The 24,588-nt window shown below is 42.2% G+C and overlaps 1 protein-coding gene and 1 long non-coding RNA gene across 8 annotated transcripts in view; one reads left to right on the forward strand and one right to left on the reverse strand.

Moving 5' to 3' along the window:
• gria4b (glutamate receptor, ionotropic, AMPA 4b) overlaps positions 1–24,588 on the forward strand; it is a 343,099-nt gene that overhangs the window by 184,306 nt on the left and 134,205 nt on the right. For all 7 annotated transcript variants that reach the window (XR_007937136.1, XM_051937659.1, XM_051937658.1 and 4 more), the window contains one exon: positions 3,497–3,681. Coding sequence is in view for 6 of the 7 variants with exons in the window: in XM_051937659.1 (XP_051793619.1) it covers positions 3,497–3,681 (185 nt within the window). In the remaining variant the exon portion in view is untranslated. The remainder of the gene's footprint in view (positions 1–3,496; positions 3,682–24,588) is intronic.
• On the reverse strand, positions 5,107–23,490 carry LOC127530568 (uncharacterized). The gene is made up of 3 exons (XR_007937143.1): positions 23,098–23,490; positions 20,599–21,086; positions 5,107–5,363 (listed from the first exon to the last, which is right to left on the reverse strand). It is a non-coding gene; the product is annotated as an uncharacterized LOC127530568 (long non-coding RNA).

Here is a 24,588-nt window from a genome sequence, read left to right on the forward strand (position 1 = left end):
TGTAGAGCAACTATTTCGCCAATATATGTAACACCTGGCCACTTGAAGAAATGTTTGATATGGTGATGGAATTTTTTTAAAATTGTGATCCAATAAATTAGAAATAACTTTAGTTTTTTCTTACATTTTAGTAATTTATGGCATTATAGCTGTGTCATAGTGCACATTAGACATTTTTTTAATTCTCTCCACTTCTAGCCATGGTTGTGCTGTTTCCATAAAGGTGCATGACTTTAGAATGCAGTTATAAATGATCCCACAGTGAGTAAAAACAGCAGCAGCAAAACACCCAGAAACTGCTTGGTATTCAAAGGGTTAAACTGCCGACCACATGCAGAGAACATAAGCTTTTAATAATCATAATTTAAACATTATTTCTTTATTGATCTTGGCACAATAACTGAGGTATGACTTTTAAAAATGAAACTGCTTATCACAACGCCGTATCTGTCAGACATTTCCCCAAACCGTTCAGCCGTAGTAGTAATAATACAGAAGCATAATTTTAATCAAGTGTCAGACATTCAAGTATTCTTCTTGGAAAGTGGAAAATATCTGTCAACTCTGTCCCACTGTGACACTTTTGTGCAGCAACAAAAGCTGATTCAGAATTTCCTGCTTTCAACATGCAGCTCCATTTGTCTTCTGTTATAACAGAGAACAATCCCATCCCATTTGGGGTCCGACTTCAGGGCAAACCAAAATGTCATGAACCGGCTCTTCCCTCAGGACGGTCTGACATAAAACATGCTTGTGTGTGTGTTTTCCATGTGTGTGTGTGTGTTGCTTCAACCAGCAGTCCCCCTTGGCATCGACATCCCTATAATGGGGAGCAAAGGGGGGCTGGGGAGGGGATGAAGGAGGTGGAAAGGAAGCAGGGTTGCCAGAGCACAGGTTAATCCACTAATTGGGAGCAAAGGGAGACGGGTTGCCAGATTGTGATGGCCACCAGGAGGGGCCGTTTAAGGGGGACATCTGTTCCTGCTGGAGAACAGCCGCCCTCACAGCTCCCCAGTTTCCTCGCTGACACTCATCTTCTTCCTACACAAACCTGACAGTGACGGCCCAACCTCCTCCAGAGTCTCGTGTCACGTCCAACTCCTTTTTCCTCCAACCGGATCAAAAGCTAGGCTCAGCATGGAAAAGCACAAAAGCTGATTTCTTTTTTAGTTTCCTTCAGATCGGAAGGAGGCTGTCTTGACAGGCACGTTGGGGCCAACTAAAGCCAGTTTGCGATTCAAAATTAGCAATTATGTGCAATATGCTTTAGCACTTCACGTGTGCCATATTTCAGTCTGGAAAACATCTGCTTTGATTCAAGCAGCAAACCTATTCAGGAGCCGTTAAACTGACACTTGAATAAGATTTCTAGCGCACAAAGCGTTATTGTAGTAATGCAAAGTGATCAATTTAGATCCAGAACTGCACAAAAACAGCCATGAGAGCCATGTTTTCAGTCTCATATGACAAACTGCAGCAACTCTTCAGAGAATGATTGAAATGTTTAACCTTTAGATGCTCAAGTGGGTCAAAAATGACCTGTTGAGGTTGTTTTCTTGCAATATCTTTATAATGAAAACTTTTTATCATTTTATTTTCCAGCTATTCCTTAAAAGACTTGTATTTGATATCATTCCATTTGCATTTTTAAGTTACCTTTTATACTTTTAAAGAAATTTTTGTTTCAGTATTACTACCCCAAGCACTAATAATATCAAACAAGAGGTGATGCACAAATTTGGAGTGACGGAGAACAACAGCAGCTGGAGGAAAAGAGTGGAAAAATGTCAACAAAATGGATGTTAACATTCTTCTGTTGCTGTTCTGTGTAATATTCTTTATCAATTATCAAAATGTTCAAAATCTATTATAAAGTAAAAAAAAAAAAGATATTTCAAACATGAAATCATTCTTGTATGGGCAAAAATATAACACAAACAATAATACAAAATTATTACTCTCAACCAAAATGACAAAAATTGTATAAGAACACATTGATTCTTAAACAGGTCCTTTTTGACCTACTTATGGAAGAGTGTAGGGTCCAATTACACGTGCAGTTAAGGGCTAATTGAATTTTCATTGTTACATTATTGTTGCAGCAGAGTTTTGCACCTTGCAAATGATGCAAGGTACATAACTGTTGCCGATTCAGTTCAGTTTGTTCCACTGAGAAGATCAGATCTCTACCTCCTGAGTATTTATTGTGCCTTTCCTCTTATTTTCTAAAGTTCTTTTTTAAAAGAAAATTATTTTGCATTTGACTGCACATTTTGTAAGAGCATTTGGAAAATTGAAGCTCTTGAATCTTGAATTTTGATGCGCCTGCAACAAGTGGGGAAGAATGCTCAATAGCAAATGCAAGATGTAAAATATTTAAAATGTAGCTTCATGGGGTATAAAATGGATTCAATGTGTTTTTTGAGGCCTCAAGGAGGCATGATGCATTTGGGTAATGAATACTGAATGAAAAAACAAGCTGTTTACTGGAGAAGTCCAATCTACCTTAAAGAAACGTTTTACCCGTGCAATGTGAGATGAACATAGAAAACCTGTTTGTTTGGCGTTTGGGTTAAGTCTCAACAAAACTTTATCGGCAAGTATGAGTTCTTTATCCGGCTATGAAGCACAGAGAAGAGTTGGTTCTAGGCAGTTCTGCAAAAACTGTGTTTAATGACAACAGTCTGATCAAAAACATATATTTCTTTTGCCTTTACCGTTTCTACAATATGTGGAAATTACAACCATGCTATGGCTACAATTAGTGAAAGATCTTAGTTGTGGCAAATGCACAATGATTAAGGTTTGGTTCTGGCTATGCAACTAAAGAGAAAAGTTGTGGTTATGAACAATGACTAGAGGTCCTCTCTAGTTAGTTTGTAGCATCAAAAACTTATATTTCTGCCTGTTGGAGATATTTTTGTCCACCAGTTAGTTTGTTTTGTGCAATAATTTCTAGTGGAATTTCTGTCTTTGGAAAAATAAGTTCTTTGCATTTACTATTTCACATCAATGACAAATTCATTCATTGTTGTTGACTTTTAAATCCCAAACTTTTGCACATATATCTATGTTTGACATGTTAAGGAAAAAAGATCCACTCTTGTCGGAGGCGTTGCTGTATCTATGAGTGTTTGAGTGTTTGAGTGTTTTTTCAAAATAAAAATCTGTTGATTTTTGCTTGTGTTCAAAATATTGATGGGGATGTGTTTGCTGTGTCACTGCTAAAATCTACACCTGTGCTGAACCTATAATGTGAATCATGGTGCTGTCCAATTTTGCTATACTTATTCATGGACCTTTTAACATTTTTTGACTTTTTTTCTTTTATTGTTAGGAAAATATTTAGTTGGATAAAAATAAACATTTGTGTTGATAAAGTGAAGAGTGGTTATTGAGTACATACAATAGATACTTATATGGAACATTATTAAGCACTGTGATGCAAAAAACAAAATGATAAAGCTTAAAATTAAATTGAATGTTTTACTTTCAGGATATGCCATCCTGCAGGCCATTATGGAGAAGGCTGGACAGAACAACTGGCAGGTCAGCGCCATCTGCGTGGAAAACTTCAATGACGCCAGCTACCGGCGACTGCTGGAGGACCTGGACCGGCGACAGGAGAAGAAGTTTGTCATTGACCTGGAAGCCGAGCGGCTGCAGAACATGTTGGAACAGGTGATGTACCCACAAAAACAGCGTTTAGTTAGGGTCCGAGCACCGAGGGTGCCGAGGTAAGGCGGTGCAAGGGCACCGACTATCCAAGGCACCAGCGGTGCCTAGGACCATATTGAAACCCTGGGGTTTATTAGGGTCCGAGCACCGAGGTTGCGAAGGACAGGCAGTGCAAGGGCACCGACTGTCCAGGGCACCAGCGGTGCCAAGGACCCTATTGAAACCCTAGGGTTTATTATTAGGGTCCGAGCACCGAGGGTGCCGAGGACAGGCGGTGCAAGGGCACCGACTGTCCAAGCCACCAGCTGTGCCAAGGACCCTATTGAAACCCTAGGGTTTATTATTATTAGGGTCCGAGCACCGAGGGTGCGAAGGACAGGCAGTGCAAGGGCACCGACTGTCCAAGGCACCAGCGGTGCCCAGGACCCTATTGAAACCCTAAGGTTTATTTTTATTATTTTTTTTTTTCTCCCGTAAAATAAATTGGCTTTTTGGCGGCCTTATCATACTCCAAAACGCGTGAAATTTGGCATGCACATCAGGACTGGCGAAAAATTTGATATTTCATGGGAGTTGCGCATGCACGTGGCAAAATGGCTCTATAGCGCCACCTGCAAACTTGAAAAAGTAGTCATTAGGCCAACTGCCACAATGTTTCATGTACAGCTACAATATTTGGTGGGCATATGCACCACATCAGGACACACCAAAAAGTCAATTACAGCCACGCCCTAAACCCAACAGGAAGTCAGCCGTCTTCAATTTGCTGTAAATTTTTCAAAATTAATTTCTCCCGGCAAATGAATTGCCTTTTTGGCGGCCTTATCATATCCCAAAACGCGTGAAATTTGGCGTGCACATCAGGACTGGCGAAAAATTTAATGTTTTATGGGAGTTGCACATGTGTGTGGCAAAATGGCTCTATAGCGCCACCTGCAAACTTGAAAAAGTGGTCATTAGGCCAATTGCCACAATGTTTCATTTACAGCTACAATATTTGGTGGGCATATGCACCACATCAGGACACACCAAAAAGTCAATCACAGCCACACCCTAAACTCAACAGGAAGTCGGCCATCTTGAATTTGCTGTACATTTGTCAAAATTAATAGCTCCTAGGGGGTAAGTCTGAGAGAACTGAAATTTGGCCAGTACATGCACCAGACCTTCCTGATGAAAAGTTATCAAAAACCCAACCAGAAGCCAAAAGGTGTGGCCATGGCGGAGACTCAAAAAACTGATCCTTCGCCATGAAACAGGAAGTGGTGTCTAATTCTTCTGAACATGCTCCAATCTGCCTGAAACTTTACATGTATGATGACAGTCCTGTCCTGATGTCATCCACATAGGGATATTCATTGACAGTCATAGCGCCACCTTGTGGTTTCAGGAAATAGACTTTGTTTACACTTTCATGCCCTATTGTTACCCGGTTGATCATATTCACTTCAAATGCGGTGACAACAGCCTGAACACATTGATGATGCATCCCAGTGAAAATGGTGGCTTGTCATCAAAGGGCGTGTCTGTGGCGGCCAAACCAATTTCGATGTTTCGCCATGAAACTTTAACGATTCATATCTCAGCTGAACAAGATCCTATCTGCCCCAAACTTCACATGATGGACACCAGGTCCAGTCTGAACACATCCACACTCATAAATTCTGAAAAAGTCATAGCGCCACCTGTTGGTAATAGTAAGTTTAAGGCCTTATATTTTCAGGTACAATGGCCCCAAACTTGGTGATATCATGCTGAAAAATGGTCAGTCGAGTCTTCACCTCTTGACAATCCCACACTGTGAATGGTGTGACATTTCATGCAACGCTGTTGCCGTAGCAACCAAATATCGCCATGAAAAACAACGTGCTGTTTGACAGGTTAGGAATACTCCAATGCTCACAAAAATTACCACACACATCACCATTGACCCAAGGAACAACACTGTATGCATCTCGGCACTGCACATGCTATAGCGCCCCCTACAAGTATTTTTAACAAACAGCCCCCCCAGCACGTTTCACCTACATCCATGAAATTTGGGAGGCTTATAGAGCACATCAGGACGCACAAAAAAAGCCTCTTGGAGCCATGCCCTAAATCCAACAGGAAGTTGGCCATCTTGGATTAATTGTGAGATTTTTCATGATTTTTCTCATTTTTGAGAGTTAATACCTCCTCGGGGATAATTCTAGGAGACCTGAAATTTTGTCAGTCCACACAGCAGGACTTGGTGATGAAAAGTTATCAAAAGTTCAACCAGAAGCCAAATGGTGTGGCCATGGCGACCATCAGAGTTTTGATGCTTCACCATGAAACAACAGCTGCTGTATAACTGTCCTCTGAATGCACCGATCTGCCTCAAACTTTACATGTGTAATCACACTGTAACATACCCTTTCAGTCGTGGCGCCACCTGTTGGATGGACAGGAAATGCTTTATAAGTAGCCTATACATGTTCCAATCAGCCTTAAACTTTACATGACTGATCAGAGTCCAACCCTCATCACATCCACTGTTTGAAATACACTCTCAGTCGCAGCGCCACCTGGTGGGTAGACAGGAAATGCTTTATAACTGCTCTGAACATGCTTCTGTCTGGCTGAAATTTTACATGTATGGTCAGACTCTGGTCCAGATGCGATTCAGAGGCCGACATACACACTCAGTCACAGCACCACCTGGTGGATGCGAGTAGATTCGCCGACCAGCGTGGATGCGAGGACCCGTCCATCGCTGCTTGAAGCTTTAATTTTTTTCTTTTTTCTCCCGGCAAATAAATTGGCTTTTTGGCGGCCTTATCATATCCCAAAACGCATGAAATTTGGCGTGCACATCAGGACTGGCGAAAAATTTGATATTTTATTGGAGTTGTGCATGTGTGTGGCAAAATGCCTCAATAGCGCCACCTGCAAACTTGAAAAAGTAGTCATTAGGCCAACTGCCACAATGTTTCATTTACAGCTACAATATTTGGTGGGCATATGCACCACATCAGGACACACCAAAAAGTCAATGACAGCCACGCCCTAAACCCAACAGGAAGTCGGCCATCTTGAATTTGCTGTGAATTTGTCAAAATTAATTTCTCCCGGCAAATGAATTGCCTTTTTGGCGGCCTTATCATATCCCAACACGCGTGAAATTTGGCATGCACATCAGGACTGGCAAAAAATTTGATATTTTATGGGAGTTGCGCATGTGTGTGGCAAAATGGCTCTATAGCGCCACCTGCAAAATTGAAAAGTGGTCATTAGGCCAACTGCCACAATGTTTCATTTACAGCTACAATATTTGGTGGGCATATGCACCACATCAGGACACACCAAAAAGTCAATCACAGCCACGCCCTAAACCCAACAGGAAATCGGCCATCTTGAATTTGCTGTACATTTGTCAAAATTTATAGTTCCTAGGGGGTAAGTCTGAGAGAACTGAAATTTGGCCAGGACATGCACCAGACCTCTCTGATGAAAAGTTATCAAAAACTCGGCCAGAAAACCAAAAGGTGTGGCCATGGCGGAGCCTCAAAATACTGATCCTTCGCCATGAAACAGGAAGTGGTGTCTAATTCTTCTCAACATTCTCCAATCTGCCTGAAACTTTATATGTATGATGACAGTCCTGTCCTGATTTCATCCACATAGGGATATTCATTGACAGTCATAGCGCCACCTTGTGGTTTCAGGAAATAGACATCGTTTACACTTTCATGCCCTGTTGTTACCCGGTTGATCATATTCACTTCAAATGCGGTGACAACAGCCTGAACACGTTGATGATTCATCCCAGTGAAAATGGTGACTTGTCATCAAAGGGCGTGTCTGTGGCGGCCAAACCAATTTCGATGTTTCGCCATGAAACTTTAACGATTCATATCTCAGCTGAACACCTGCCCTTTCTGACAGGTTAGGAATACTCCAATGCTCACAAAAATTACCACACACATCACCATTGACCCAAGGAACAACACTGTATGCATCTCGGCACTGCACATGCTATAGCGCCCCCTACAAGTATTTTTAACAAACAGCCCTCCCAGCACGTTTCACCTACATCCATGAAATTTGGGAGGCTTATAGAGCACATCAGAGCGCACAAAAAAAGCCTCTTGGAGCCATGCCCTAAATCCAACAGGAAGTTGGCCATCTTGGATTAATTGTTAGATTTTCGATGATTTTTCTCATTTTTGAGAGTTAATACCTCCTTGGGGATAATTCCAGGAGACCTGAAATTTTGTCAGTCCACACAGCAGGACTTGGTGATAAAAAGTTATCAAAATTTTAACCAGAAGCCAAATGCTGTGGCCATGGCGACCATCAGAGTTTTGATGCTTGGCCATGAAACAACAGTTGCTGTATGACCAGAGCCGTCACTGGGTTTTAAGGACGGGGGGGCTAAGCCCCAAGGAGATCCCCCCAGGAGATGCACAGGGTCTGCATAACTATCCACTGCATGCTCCAATGTGCCTCAGGCTTTACTTGTATAATCACACTCCAATCCTGATCACATCCATAGGCCAACATACACTCTCAGTCGCGGCGCCACCTGTTGGATGGACAGGAAATGCTTTATAAGTAGCCTGTACATGTTCCAATCAGCCTGAAACTTTACATGACTGATCAGAGTCCAAACCTGATCACATCCACTGTTTGAAATACAGTCTCAGTCGCAGCGCCACCTGGTGGATGGAAAGGAAATGCTCTATAACTGCTCTGAACATGCTCCAATCTGGCTGAAATTTTACATGTATGATCAGACTCTGGTCCAGATGCGAATCAGACGCCGACATACACTCTCAGTCACAGCGCCACCTGGTGGACGTGCGTGGATTCACCGACCAGCGTGGATGCGAGGACCCGTCCATCGCTGCTTGCAGCTTTAATTGGTTTTTATTGCAGCTGATCAAAAGAAATTTGTCAAAGTTTGCAGTTTAAAAATGGAATTTACTTCAGCAATACCATTGTTTTTAGGCATAAATGTGTCTTTTGAGTAGAATTTAACATTCTGACACTGCAGATGAAGTGGAAGAATATTTGTACTAAAATCAGCTGCAGATTTCAACTTTGATAGAATTTCCAAGAAGCAGCCACACTAATTACAAATATCACTGGAAACAGGTCAATCTGCAGATTTTTTCTTTTTTTATTTAAAAAATACTAAATTAAAATCCCATTTAACAAGAAAAATGGTACTAAAACACAAATTTTCTCTACTGTACAGTAGGTATGTGATGATTAGTGGTTTGTGGCCATGGTGACTATTGCGTCAACCACTAAATCGTGTTAATGGTGTTAGTCTTAAGCAGTTTTTTCCATGTAGTTGAGACTATTTAGAACTAAAGTGGGAACTTTAAATCTCTTTTGTGGCTCACACAGCCTGAGATATGAAACAATAGATTAGCACAATTTCCTCTTATAACTCAAAAAACATTGCTGGGAACTCCAAATATGAGGATAAATTGAGCAGCAGGGTGATCAGACATGTTGTAAAAAACCCAAATGGAAGTAAATCGTAATTTTACTTTAAATGATGATGCCCCTGATGTTTATGGCTCTTGTTGGATCCGTTTATGAGTTATCAGTCAATCGCAATTACCAAGTTAATTTGCAGAAATGCAGCAGCATCACAAAACTGAAGTGCAACAAAGCAACAAACATGGGTAGCCAGACTATCAGACAGATTGGAAACAAAGCCTCAGGTTAGTCAGACATGTCTGGAAGAGAATGTGAAGAAAAAAATAGCCCAAACTGTCTGTTGTAAACATAAGTCACAGTTTCCTGTGGAGTTATTACAACAACTGGATACTCAGCGCCAGAATAGTTTTCCTCCGGGGCTCACACCAACAAAGTTTTATTTCTTCCTGGTTTGCTACTGTGTTTTTGCCTGAGTTTGACTTCACACTGATGAGAGATAATGTTCGACATCGCTGTTTTGTAGGATTTGTGAAAGTTTTACAAATGTTGGGTTTTCATATCTTAAAAGCAAATCCTGTTTAGGGACAATGTTGTTGGACGAGACCCACAGTTTCCAGAAATCAAATAAAACTTCAAAACAATCCAAAATAGCATATTTTATCATTTATTCTTATAAAAGAATATTTAAAAAACTACTTAAACCTCGATTGTATTCAACTGCAGACACCACGGGTGTGTAATTGTTGTTATTATACTACTTTACTTTTCTAGACTTTTTGAGTCTGCTTGGTGTCTCGTCATGCATAGTTGGACATATTCTGCACATGCACTCTCCTGCAGAGCATGTGCACTACTGCCTAAACTCTTGTGGACTCGGCTAGATAAGGAAATTTACATCATATAAAGTATAAAACTGGCTCCACTGTATGTTTACAGGGCGTTTAGTTTGCTTTGATGTATTCTGACAGTGGCCTATAATAAATTACTATATTCAATCAAGTTTTAAATCACCTGATTAATGTATGATAGTTTCCATTTACCTTAAATCTAAAGCTCCAACAAAGCTGCAAAATCATCAACATTACTAAGATAATTTTCAATGACAGGATCCCAGAAACTACATTTCAATTAAAAACGGAAATTAATACTCAGTGCACTTACTCTGTGTCTGTTTTATTTTTTGATGTGGAAGTGCTAATTACAAAGTTTGGAACAGTCTGTTCTGATCTCCAGTGGTGTTAGTTGGCATAAACACACTCAGAATATGATGTTTGCCTTCCTCCTCCTCCTGTTCACCTTCATCCCTCCATCCCTCCCCAGGGCAACTGGTGTCTCTGTAATTGTTCAATTATTCAGGAAATCTCCACTCTGACATCTGTCATAGTTCTAACAATTTACTTTGCAGATGTGTGCGTCTCTTTGCCCCACAGAGCAGCAGACATCCAGCTCCATCCTGCTTGATGCCAGCGAACACAACGTCTCCTTGGCAGACATGATGGATTCTGTCACTTTGAGAGCTTTTGGGATGATGTGCTGTTTTACGCCGTGGTGGTCAGAGTTACTGCCAAAAACATAAACATCTATTTTAGCCTGTATTCATTCCAGCTGTCATCCTGTTTATATTTATATCTATATCTTAGAGAATTAGCCTGATCCAGGACAAGGATTTGAATACATAATTGGGCCTCGTTAGCTGCTTGTCAGCAGCACGGTCAGTACGTATCAGGGCTTTTAAGAAACCAGATGTTATTTTGAATGTTGGAAATCTGTGAATCTGAGCCTGTTTCACTTTCAGATGGAGTTGTAATTTACTGACAGCTGATCAATTACACACGTGGACAAAATTGTTGGTACCCCTCAGTTAAAGAAGGAAAAACCCACAATTCTCACTGAAATCACTTGAAACTCACAAAAGTAACAATAAATAAAAATTTATTGAAAATTAAATAATCAAAATCAGCCATCACTTTTGAATTGTTGATTAACATAATTATTTTAAAAAACAAACTAATGAAATAGGGCTGGACAAAAATGATGGTACCCATAACTTAATATTTTGTTGCACAACCTTTTGAGGCAATCACTGCAATTAAACGATTTCTGTATTTGTCAATGAGCGTTCTGCAGCTGTCAACAGGTATTTTGGCCCACTCCTCATGAGCAAACAGCTCCAGTTGTCTCAGGTTTGATGGGTGTCTTCTCCAAATGGCATGTTTCAGCTCCTTCCACATATGTTCAATGGGATTCAGATCTGGGCTCATAGAAGGCCACTTTAGAATAGTCCAACGCTTTTCTCTCAGCCATTCTTGGGTGTTTTTGGCTGTGTGTTTTGGATCGTTGTCCTGTTGGAAGACCCATGACCTGCGACTGAGACCAAGCTTTCTGACACGAGGCAGCACATTTCTCTCCAGAATGCCTTGATAGTCTTCAGATTTCATCGTACCTTGCACACTTTCAAGACACCCTGTGCCAGATGCAGCAAAGCAGCCCCAAAACATTACTGAGCCTCTTCCATGTTTCACCATAGGGACAGTGTTCTTTTCTTTGTATGCTTGGTTTTTGAGTCTATGAACATAGAGTTGATGTGCCTTACCAAAAAGCTCCAGTTTGGTCTCATCTGTCCAAAGGACATTCTCCCAGAAGCTTTGTGGCTTGTCAACATGCATTTTTGCAAATTCCAGTCTCGCTTTTTTATGAGTTTTTTTCAGCAGTGGTGTCCTCCTTGGTCGTCTCCCATGAAGTCCACTTTGGCTCAAACAATGACGAATGGTGCGATCTGACACTGATGTACCTTGGCCTTGGAGTTCACCTTTAATTTCTTTGGAGGTTGCTCTGGGCTCTTTGGATACAATTCGAAGGATCCGTCTCTTCAATTTGTCATCAATTTTCCTCTTGCGGCCACGTCCAGGGAGGTTGGCTACTGTCCCGTGGGTCTTGAACTTCTGAATAATATGAGCCACTGTTGTCACGGGAACTTCAAGCTGTTTAGAGATGGTCTTATAGCCTTTACCTTTAAGATGTTTGTCTATAATTTTTTTCGGATGTCCTGGGACAATTCTCTCCTTCGCTTTCTGTTGTCCATGTTCAGTGTGGTACACACCTTTTCACCAAACAGCAGGGTGACTACTTGTCTCCCTTTAAATAGGCAGACTGACTGATTATGAGTTTGGAAACACCTGTGATGTCAATTAAATGACACACCTGAGTTAATCATGTCACTCTGGTCAAATAGTTTTCAATCTTTTATAGAGGTACCATCATTTTTGTCCAGGCCTGTTTCATTAGTTTGTTTTTTTAAATAATTATGTTAATCAACAATTCAAAAGTAATGGCTGTTTTTGATTATTTAATTTTCAATAAATTTTTATTTATTGTTACTTTTGTGAGTTTCAAGTGATTTCAGTGAGAATTGTGGGTTTTTCCTTCTTTAACTGAGGGGTACCAACAATTTTGTCCACGTGTGTAGTTGCACAAACTGTCATGGCAGTAACATTAACAAGGGAATGAAGACTGTTAGCTTAAAGTTAAAGTGGTAATCCCGAAGATTTGAATCCAGAGTGATTAGGCAGCACCAGTAGTGGCTGTTTTATACTAGATGTCAACAACAAAACAAACTATGACTCTGAGATCAGGAGAAGTTGTTTACTTATCCTGTCGTCTGCAACTTTTCATCTACAAGTTCACTGTTTTTCCTTCTTGTTCCATTACTCTCTGCAATATTTCAAACCAATTCACCTTTTTTTTTTTTTAAATGCTCCAAATGACTAGTGTTGTTTGTGGAAGCCTTTTATTCTACTTTTCTACAATTTCAATTAGCAGACGCTTTTATCTAAAGTGACGTACATCTGAGAAGCAAGGATCTACTCAGGAGCTTTTTTAAGAGCTGTAAGAAGCAAATGCCAAGCTCACTAAGTTCATTTTTGGGACTTCTTCATAATGACAGTCAATTCGCCACATAAATAGCTTTAATGTGATGTTTAGTTTACATTAACAGTAACTTAAAGGTTCTCTGTGTAACGTTCAGTACATTCAACCACTGAGTGCCGCCACATTGTCAGCATCTCGGAAAACAAACAAGTGCGCTGACTGCACCTTCCATTAAGCAGTTTTAGCATTTCAACATGCACTGAATAGCTGCAGCAAGTTTTCTTTCAGCAAATCAATCCACTTCTAACCTTGCACACAACGTCTTCCATTAAAACAGCTCTGTTACAGTAATCAATTATATGAACTCTGAGCAAACTACAACACTTCTTCCACTCACAAGATCTGGTCGAAAGGCATTAATTGCCATATAAGTCTGCGCCATCATGGCCTGCTGCTAGCAAAACCGTCACAATGGTCTGTACTTGCCTACATGGAACTGCCTGTCATCTCAGTGAGTAGGAGGCTCAAGAGTAAGAGGCTCCACCTTGTGGTGCAACCAGGTACTTCAGCTAGTCTACATTAGATCTTCAGATATGCATCTTTTGCTTTATTAGGGTATGAGCACCGAGGGTGCGAAGGACAGGCGGTGCAAGGGCACCGACTGTCCAAGGCACCAGCGGTGCCTAGGACCCTATTGAAACCCTAGGGTTTATTAGGGTCCGAGCACCGAGGGTGCGAAGGACAGGCGGTGCAAGGGCACCGACTGTCCAAGGCACCAGCGGTGCCTAGGACCCTATTGAAACCCTAGGGTTTATTATCATTATTATTAGGGTCCGAGCACCGAGGTGCCGAGGACAGGCGGTGCAAGGGCACCGGCTGTCCAAGGCACCAATGGTGCCGTAGGACCCTATTGTAACCTTAGGGTTTTTTATTAGGGTCCGAGCACCGAGGTGCCGAGGACAGGCGGTGCAAGGGCACCGGCTGTCCAAGGCACCAACGGTGCCGTAGGACCCTATTGAAACCCTACGGTTTATTATTATTATTTGTCTCTCAGAACAATTGCATTTTTGAGGGCCTAAACATGCTCAAAAACTCATGAAAATTTGTACATACATCACGACTGGTGAAAAATTTCATATTTTAAAGGAATTGTGGAGGTGTGTGGCAAAATGGCTCCATAGCGCCCCCTACACTTTCCCACGCCCATCATGTTTCACCTACAGCTACCAAATTTGGTACACATATGCAGCACATCATACTGAACAAAAAAGTCAGTGACAGCCATATTCCAAACCCAACAGGAAGTGAGCTATTTTACGTTGAATGTCAGATTTTGCCCATTTTTCATTTTTTTCCAGAGCGAACTCCTCCCAGGGGGAAACTTCAATTCGCCTCAAATTCGACCGGTACATACAGGAGGCCTTAATGAGCAAAAGTTATTAAAATATTTTTCCAAAGTCAAAGTGCTGTGTAAATGCCCTGAACATGCTCCAATCTGCCTGAAACTTTATATGTATGATCAGATTCCTGCCCTGATCACATCCATATGATGAAATCCATTCACAGTCACAGCGCCACCTGCTGGCAACAGAAAATGTCATTTTTTACACTTTGATGTATTATTCTTTGCCTCTTGCTCAGATTCACCTCAAATGTGGTGACATAAACCTTAACATGTTGATGATGATTCACAGTGAAAATGGTGATGTGTCATCAAAAGGCGTGTCTGTCGCGGCACGGCGAATTTTGATGTCTCGCCATGACGACTAAAATGTTTATATCTCAGCAAATCCTAATCCTATCTGCCCCAAACTTCATGTGCTGGACACCAAGCCCACTCTGAGGACATCCACACTCAAAATTTTAGGAAAAGTTGTAGCGCCACCTATTGATAACAAGAAGTTTAGAAATTACATTTGCACACACCATTGCTCCAAACTTTGACATATCATTCTCAAAATTGGTCAGCTGATTCTTCACCCCCAGACAATACCAAAGTGTGAAGATTTTAGCATTTGATAAAATGTTGTTGCCGTGGCAACGTGTTGTTGTTGTGACAAACAAAGTAGTTTTTGACAGGCTTAGAATGCTCAACAGCTCACCAAAATTTACACACACATCACTGTCGTCTCCAGGAATAAGAATGTATACATCTCTGCAGGGCATGTGCTATTGCGCCCCCTACAGTATGTTTAATAAACAGCCCCGGCAGCGCGATTCACCGACATCCACAAAATTTGGGAGACATATAGAGCACATCAGAACGCACAAAAAAGCCTCTTGGAGTCATCCCCTAAACCCAACAGGAAGTCCGCCATTTTGAATTAAGTGGACAAATTTTCTCTATTTTTTGATATTTTTGAGAGCGAACTCCTCCTCGGGGTTAACTCCTACAGACCTCAAATTTTGCCAAGATATACAACACAATCTCCTGATCAAAAGTTATTAAAAGATTCTTCCAGAGTCAAAGGGTGTGGCCATGGTGATATTCAGAATTTTGATGGTTCGCCATGAAACATCAAGTGCTATCTAACTATCCTCTGCATGCTCCAATCTATCTCAGACCTCACATGATTGAACACAGTCCTGTCCTGATCACATTTATAGGCCAAAATACATCCACAGCATGTGTCATAGCGCCCCCAACAGAAATTTTAAAAATAGCCTCCATAGAGATTTTCACCTATAACTATGAAATTTGGCATGCATATGTAGCATGTCAGTGCAAACAAAAAAGTCTCTTGGACTCCTTCTCTAAACCCAACAGGAAGTCGGCCATTTTGAATTAAATGTCCAATTTTTGGTGTTTTTGCTGATTTTCAACAATTGATTTCTCACAGGCAATAACTCCAAAACACCTCAAGTTGGAACAATATTTAAAACATGCCTTCAGGTTGAGTATTTGTGAAAATTGTTCACAAAACTCAAAGGGCGTGGCCATGGCGGCCAACTGAACTTTAATGTTACGCCATGAAGCAGGACGTCTTGTGTAAATCCCCTGTACATGCTGCAATCTGCCTCAAACTTTACATGTTTGATCAGAGTCCAGTCCTGATGAGTTTCATAGACCACTATACAGGTCACAGAGATAGCGCCACCTGGTGGATGGACAGAAAGTGCTGCATAAATAACCTGTACATGCTCCAATCTGCCTGAAATTTCAACTGTGTTTTCAGAATCCAGCCTTTGTGACATTCATGGGCCTAAATACACTCTGTAGCAGCATTTCCTGGTGGACATGCTTGGGGTCGCCGACCAGCAAGGATGCGAGGACCCGTTCAACGCTGCTTGCAGCTTTAATTAGGGTCCGAGCACCGAGGTGCCGAGGACAGGCGGTGCAGGGCACCGGCTGTCCAAGGCACCAATGGTGCCGTAGGACCCTATTGAAACCCTACGGTTTATTATTATTAGGGTCCGAGCACCGAGGTGCCGAGGACAGGCGGTGCAAGGGCACCGGCTGTCCAAGGCACCAACGGTGCCGTAGGACCCTATTGAAACCCTACGGTTTATTATTATTATTTGTCTCTCAGAACAATTGCATTTTTGAGGGCCGAGACATGCTCAAAAACTCATGAAAATTTGTACACACATCAGGACTGGTGAAATATTTCATATTTTAAAGGAATTGTAGAGGTGTGTGGCAAAATGGCTCCATAGCGCCCCCTACACTTTCCCACGCCCATCATGTTTCACCTACAGCTACTAAATTTGGTACACATATGCAGCACATCAGACTAAACAAAAAAGTCAGTGACAGCCATATTTCAAACCCAACAGGAAGTGAGTTATTTTACGTTGAATGTCAGATTTTGCCCATTTTTCAATTTTTTCCAGTGCGAACTCCTCCCAGGGGGAAACTCCAATTCGCCTCAAATTCAACCAGTACATACAGGAGGCCTTAATGAGCAAAAGTTATTAAAATCTTTTTCCAAAGTCAAAGGGCGTGTCCATGGCGGTCTGTGGAATTTTGATCCTTCGCCATGAAATTTCAAGTGCTGTGTAAATGCCCTGAACATGCTCCAATCTGCCTGAAACTTTATATGTATGATCAGATTCCTGCCCTGATCACATCCATATGATGAAATCCATTCACAGTCAGAGCGCCACCTGCTGGCAACAGAAAATGTCATTTTTTACACTTTGATGTATTATTCTTTTTCTCTTGTTCAGATTCACCTCAAATGTGGTGATATAAACCGAAACATGTTGATGATGATTCACAGTTAAAATGGTGATGTGTCATCAAAAGGCGTGTCTGTGGCGGCACGGCGAATTTCGATGTCTCCCCATGACGACGAAAATGTTTATATCTCAGCAAATCCTCATCCTATCTGCCCCAAACTTCATGTGCTGGACACCAGGCCCACTCTGAGGACATCCACACTCAAAATTTTAGGAAAAGTTGTAGCGCCACCTATTGATAACAAGAAGTTTAGAAATTACATTTGCACACACCATTGCTCCAAACTTTTTCATATCCTGCTGAAAATTGGTCAACTGATTCATCACACCCTGACAATGCCAAAGTGTGAAGATTTTAGCATTTGATAAAATGCTGTTGCCGTGGCAACGTGTTGTTGTTGTGACAAACAAAGTAGTTTTTGACAGGCTTAGAATGCTCAACAGCTCACCAAAATTTACACACACGTCACTGTCGTCTCCAGGAATAAGAATGTATGCATCTCTGCAGGGCATGTGCTATTGCGCCCCCTACAGTATGTTTAATAAACAGCCCCGGCAGCAGGATTCACCGACATCCACAAAATTTGGGAGGCCTATAGAGCACATCAGAACGCACAAAAAAGCCTCTTGGAGCTATCCCCTAAACTCAACAGGAAGTCCGCCATTTTGAATTAAGTGGATAAAATTTCTGTATTTTTTTCATTTTTGAGAGCGAACTCCTCCTCGGGGTTAAGGTCTAGAGAGCTGAAATTTTGCCAGGATATACAACACGAAGTTATGATCAAAAGTTATTAAAAGATTCTTGCAGAGTCCAAGGGTGTGGACATGGCGACCTCCAGAATTTTGATGGTTCGCCATGAAACATCAAGTGCTACCTAACTATCCTCTGCATGCTCCAATCTATCTCAGACCTCACATGATTAAACACAGTACTGTCCTGATCACATTTATTGGCCAAAATACATTCACAGCATGTTCCATAGCGCCCCCTACAGCATTTTTAAGAATAGCCTCCACAGAGACTTTCACCTATGACTATGAAATTTGGCATGCATATGTAGCACATCAGTGCAAGCAAAAAAGTCTCTTGGAGTCATTCTCTAAACACAACAGAAAGTCAGCCATTTTGAATTAAATGTCAGATTTTTGGTGTTTTTGGTCATTTTCAACAATTCATTTGTCACTGGCAATAACTCCAAAACACCTGAATTTGGGAAAATATATAAGAAACGCCTTCAGGTTGCATATTTGCGAAAATTGTACACAAAACTCAAAGGGCATGGCCATGGCGGCCAACTGAACTTTAATGTTACGCCATGAAGCAGGACGTCTTGTGTAAATCGCCTGTACATGCTGTAATCTACCTCAAACTTTACATGTTTGATCAGAGTCCAGTCCTGATGAGTTTCATAGACCACTATACAGTCACAGACATAGTGCCACCTGGTGGATGGACACAAAGTGCTGCAAAAATAGTCTGTACATGCTTCAATCTGTCTGAAATTTGACCTGAGTGCTCAGAATCCAGTCCTCGTTACATCCATGAGCCTAAATACACTTTGTCGCAGCATTGCCTGGTGGACATGCTTGGGGTCGCCGACCAGCAAGGATGCGAGGACCCGTTCAATGCTGCTCGCAGCTTTAATTATTATTAGGGTCCGAGCACCGAGGGTGCGAAGGACAGGCGGTGCCAGGGCACCGACTGTCCAAGGCACCAGCGGTGCCAAGGACCCTATTGAAACCCTAGGGTTTATTATTAGGGTCCGAGCACCGAGGGTGCAAAGGAGAGGCGGTGCCAGGGCACCGACTGTCCAAGGCACCAGCGGTGCCAAGGACCCTATTGAAACCCGAGGGTTTATTATTATTATTATTATTAGGGTCCGAGCACCGAGGGTGCGAAGGACAGGCGGTGCCAGGGCACCGATTGTCCAAGGCACCAGCGGTGCCAAGGACCCTATTGAAACCCTAGGGTTTATTAGGGTCCGAGCACCGAGGGTGCAAAGGAGAGGCGGTGCCAGGGCACCGACTGTCCAAGGCACCAGCGGTGCCAAGGACCCTATTGAAACCCGAGGGTTTATTATTATTATTATTATTAGGGTCCGAGCACCGAGGGTGCGAAGGACAGGCGGTGCCAGGGAACCGACTGTCCAAGGCACCAGCGGTGCCAAGGACCCTATTGAAACCCTAGGGTTTATTATTATTATTATTTATTTATTTTTTTTTTTTTTTTTTTTTCTCCCGGAAAGTAAATTGGCTTTTTGGCGGCCTTATCATACTCCAAAACGCGTGAAATTTGGCATGCACATCAGGACTGGCGAAAAATTTGATATTTTATGGGAGTTGCGCATGTGCGTGGCAAAATGGCTCTATAGCGCCACCTGCAAACTTGAAAAAGTAGTCATTAGGCCAACTGCCACAATGTTTCATGTACAGCTACAATATTTGGTGGGCATATGCAGAACATCTGGACACACCAAAAAGTCAATTACAGCCACGCCCTAAACCCAACAGGAAGTCGGCCACCTTCAATTTGCTGTAAATTTTTCAAACTTAATCGCTCCTCGGGAAATGACTTGCCTTTTTGGCGGCCTTATCATGAACCAAAACGCGTGAAATTTGGCGTGCACATCAGGACTGGCGAAAAATTTGATATTTTATGGGAGTTGCGCATATGTGTGAAAAAATGGCTCTATAGCGCCACCTGCAAAATTGAAACAGTGGTCATTAGGCCAACTTCCACAATGTTTTATTTACAGCTACAATATTTGGTGGGCATATGCACCACATCAGGACACACCAAAAAGTCAATCACAGCCACACCCTAAACCCAACAGGAAGTCGGCCATCTTGAATTTGCTGTACATTTGTCAAAATTTATAGCTCCTAGTGGATAAGTCTGAGAGAACTGAAATTTGGCCAGTACATGCACCAGACCTTTCTGATGAAAAGTTATCAAAAACTCAACCAGAAGCCAAAAGGTGTGGCCATGGCGGAGCCTCAAACAACTGATCCTTCGCCATGAAACAGGAAGTGGTGTCTAATTCTTCTCAACATGCTCCAATCTGCCTGAAACTTTACATGTATGATGACAGTCCTGTCCTGATGTCATCCACATAGGGATATTCATTGACAGTCATAGCGCCACCTTGTGGTTTCAGGAAATAGACATCTTTTACACTTTCATGCCCTATTGTTACCCAGTTGATCATATTCACTTCAAATGCAGTGACAACAGCCTAAACACATTGATGATGCATCCCAGTGAAAATGGTGACTTGTCATCAAAGGGCGTGTCTGTGGCGGCCAAACCAATTTCGATGTTTCGCCATGAAAATTTAACGATTCATATCTCAGCTGAACAACATCCTATCTGCCTCAGACTTCACATGCTGGATACCAGGTCCAGTCTGAACACATCCACACTCATAAATTTTGAAAAAGTCATAGCGCCACCTGTTGGTAATAGTAAGTTTAAGGCCTTATATTTTCAGGTACAATGGCCCCAAACTTGGTGATATCATGCTGGAAATTGGTCAGTCGAGTCTTCACCTCTTGACAATCACACACTGTGAAGGGTGTGACATTTCATGTAACGCTGTTGCCGTAGCAACCAAATATCGCCATGAAAAACAAAGCCCTTTCTGACAGGTTAGGAATACTCCAATGCTCACAAAAATTACCACACACATCACCATTGACCCAAGGAACAACACTGTATGCATCTCGGCACTGCACATGCTATAGCGCCCCCTACAGTATTTTTAACAAACAGCCCCCCCAGCACGTTTCACCTACATCCATGAAATTTGGGAGGCTTATAGAGCACATCAGGACGCACAAAAAAGCCTCTTGGAGCCATGTCCTAAACCCAACAGGAAGTCAGCCATCTTGGATTAATTGTGAGATTTTTGATGATTTTTCTCATTTTTGAGAGTTAATACCTCCTAGGGGATAATTCCAGGAGACCTGAAATTTTGTCAGTCCACACAGCAGGACTTGGTTTGGAAAAGTTATCAAAAGTTTAACCAGAAGCCAAATGGCGTGGCCATGGCGACCATCAGCGTTTTGATGCTTCGCCATGAAACATCAACTGCTGTATAACTCTCCTCTGCATGCTCCAATCTGCCTCAAACTTTCCATGTGTGATCACAATCCAATCCTGATCACATCTACAGGCCAACAGACACTCTCAGTCGCAGCGCCACCTGATGGAGGGACAGTAAATGCTGTATAACTGGCCTCTACATGATCAAATCAGCCTGAAACTTTTCATGAGTGATCAGAGTCCAACCCTCATTACATCCACTGTGTGAAATACACTCTGAGTTACAGCGCCACCTGGTGGATAGACAGGAAATGCTCTATAACTGCTCTGAACATGCTACAGTCTGGCTGAAATTTTAAATGTATGATTGGACTCTGGTCCAGATGCGATTCAGAGGCCGACATACACTCTCAGTCACAGCGCCACCTGGTGGACGTGCGTGGATTCACGACCAGCGTGGATGCGAGGACCCGTCCATCGCTGCTTGCAGCTTTAATTATTATTATTATTGTTTTGTTTTTTTTCTCCCGTAAAGTAAATTGGCTTTTTGGCGGCCTTATCATACTCCAAAACGCGTGAAATTTGGCATGCACATCAGGACTGGCGAAAAATTTGATATTTTATGGGAGTTGCGCATGTGTGTGGCAAAATGGCTCTATAGCGCCACCTGCAAAATTGAAAAAGTAGTCATTAGGCTAACTTCCACAATGTTTCATTTACAGCTACAATATTTGGTGGGCATATGCACCACATCAGGACACACCAAAAAGTCAATGACAGCCACGCCCTAAACCCAACAGGAAGTCGGCCATCTTGAATTTGCTGTACATTTGTCAAACTTTATAGCTCCTAGTGGATAAGTCTGAGAGAACTGAAATTTGGCCAGTACATGCACCAGACCTTTCTGATGAAAAGTTATCAAAAACTCAACCAGAAGCCAAAAGGTGTGGCCATGGCGGAGCCTCAAACAACTGATCCTTCGCCATGAAACAGGAAGTGGTGTCTAATTCTTCTCAACATGCTCCAATCTGTCTGAAACTTTACATGTATAATGACAGTCCTGTCCTGATGTCATCCACATAGGGATATTCATTGACAGTCATAGCGCCACCTTGTGGTTTCAGGAAATAGACATCTTTTACACTTTCATGCCCTATTGTTACCCAGTTGATCATATTCACTTCAAATGCAGTGACAACAGCCTAAACACATTGATGATGCATCCCAGTGAAAATGGTGACTTGTCATCAAAGGGCGTGTCTGTGGCGGCCAAACCAATTTCGATGTTTCGCCATGAAAATTTAACGATTCATATCTCAGCTGAACAAGATCCTATCTGCCCCAAACTTCACATGATGGACACCAGGTCCAGTCTGAACACATCCACACTCATAAATTCTGAAAAAGTCATAGCGCCACCTGTTGGTAATAGTAAGTTTAAGGCCTTATATTTTCAGGTACAATGGCCCCAAACGTGGTGATATCATGCTGGAAATTGGTCAGTTGAGTCTTCACCTCTTGACAATCCCACACTGTCAAGGGTGTGACATTTCATGCAACGCTGTTGCCGTCGCAACCAAATATCGCCATGCAAAACAAAGTGCTATTTGACAGGTTAGAAATACTCCAATGCTCACTAAAATTACCACACACATCACCATCGACCCAAGGAACGACACCGTATGCATCTCGGCACTGCACATGCTATAGCGCCCCCTACAGTATTTTTAACAAACAGCCCCCCCAGCACATTTCACCTACATCCATGAAGTTTGGGAGGCTTATAGAGCACATCAGGACGCACAAAAAAGCCTCTTGGAGCCATGTCCTAAACCCAACAGGAAGTTGGCCATCTTGGATTAATTGTGAGATTTTTCATGATTTTTCTCATTTTTGAGAGTTAATACCTCCTAGGGGATAATTCCAGGAGACCTGAAATTTTGTCAGTCCACACAGCAGGACTTGGTGATGAAAAGTTATCAAAAGTTTAACCAGAAGCCAAATGGTGTGGCCATGGCGACCATCAGCGTTTTGATGCTTCGCCATGAAACATCAACTGCTGTATAACTCTCCTCTGCATGCTCCAATCTGCCTCAAACTTTCCATGTGTGATCACAATCCAATCCTGATCACATCTACAGGCCAACAGACACTCTCAGTCGCGGCGCCACCTGTTGGAGGGACAGTAAATGCTGTATAACTGGCCTCTACATCATCAAATCAGCCTGAAACTTTTCATGAGTGATCAGAGTCCAACCCTCATCACATCCACTGTGTGAAATACACTCTGAGTTACAGCGCCACCTGGTGGATAGACAGGAAATGCTCTATAACTGCTCTGAACATGCTACAGTCTGGCTGAAATTTTACATGTATGATTGGACTCTGGTCCAGATGCGATTCAGAGGCCGACATACACTCTGTCACAGCGCCACCTGGTGGACGTGCGTGGATTCACCGACCAGCGTGGATGCGAGGACCCGTCCATCGCTGCTTGCAGCTTTAATTATTATTATTATTTTTATTTTTTTTTTTTCTCCCGTGAAGTACATTGGCTTTTTGGCGGCCTTATCATATCCCAAAACGCGTGAAATTTGGCGTGCACATCAGGACTGGCGAAAAATTTGATATTTTATGGGAGTTGCGCATGTGCGTGGCAAAATGGCTCTATCGCGCCACCTGCAAAGTTGAAAAAGTAGTCATTAGGCCAACTGCCACAATGTTTCATGTACAGCTACAATATTTGGTGGGCATATGCACCACATCAGGACACACCAAAAAGTCAATTACAGCCACGCCCTAAACCCAACAGGAAGTCGGCCATCTTCAATTTGCTGTAAATTTTTCAAACTTAATCGCTCCTCGGGAAATGAATTGCCTTTTTGGCGGCCTTATCATATTCCAAAACGCGTGAAATTTGGCGTGCACATCAGGACTGGCGAAAAATTTGATATTTTATGGGAGTTGCGCATGTGTGTGGCAAAATGGCTCTATAGCGCCACCTGCAAAATTGAAAAGTGGTCATTAGGCTAACTTCCACAATGTTTCATTTACAGCTACAATATTTGGTGGGCATATGCACCACATCAGGACACACCAAAAAGCCAATGACAGCCAAGCCCTAAACCCAACAGGAAGTCGGCCATCTTCAATTTGCTGTAAATTTGTCAAAATTAATTTCTCCCGGCAAATGAATTGCCTTTTTGGGGGCCTTATCATAAACCAAAACGCGTGAAATTTGGCGTGCACATCAGGACTTGGGAAAAATTTGATATTTTATGGGAGTTGCACATGTGTGTGGCAAAATGGCTCTATAGCGCCACCTACAAAATTGAAAAAGTGGTCATTAGGCCAACTTCCACAATGTTTCATTTACAGCTACAATATTTGGTGGGCAT

Source organism: Acanthochromis polyacanthus, chromosome 17, assembly GCF_021347895.1.
Source record: "Acanthochromis polyacanthus isolate Apoly-LR-REF ecotype Palm Island chromosome 17, KAUST_Apoly_ChrSc, whole genome shotgun sequence".
Taxonomy (NCBI): Eukaryota; Metazoa; Chordata; class Actinopteri; family Pomacentridae; genus Acanthochromis; species Acanthochromis polyacanthus.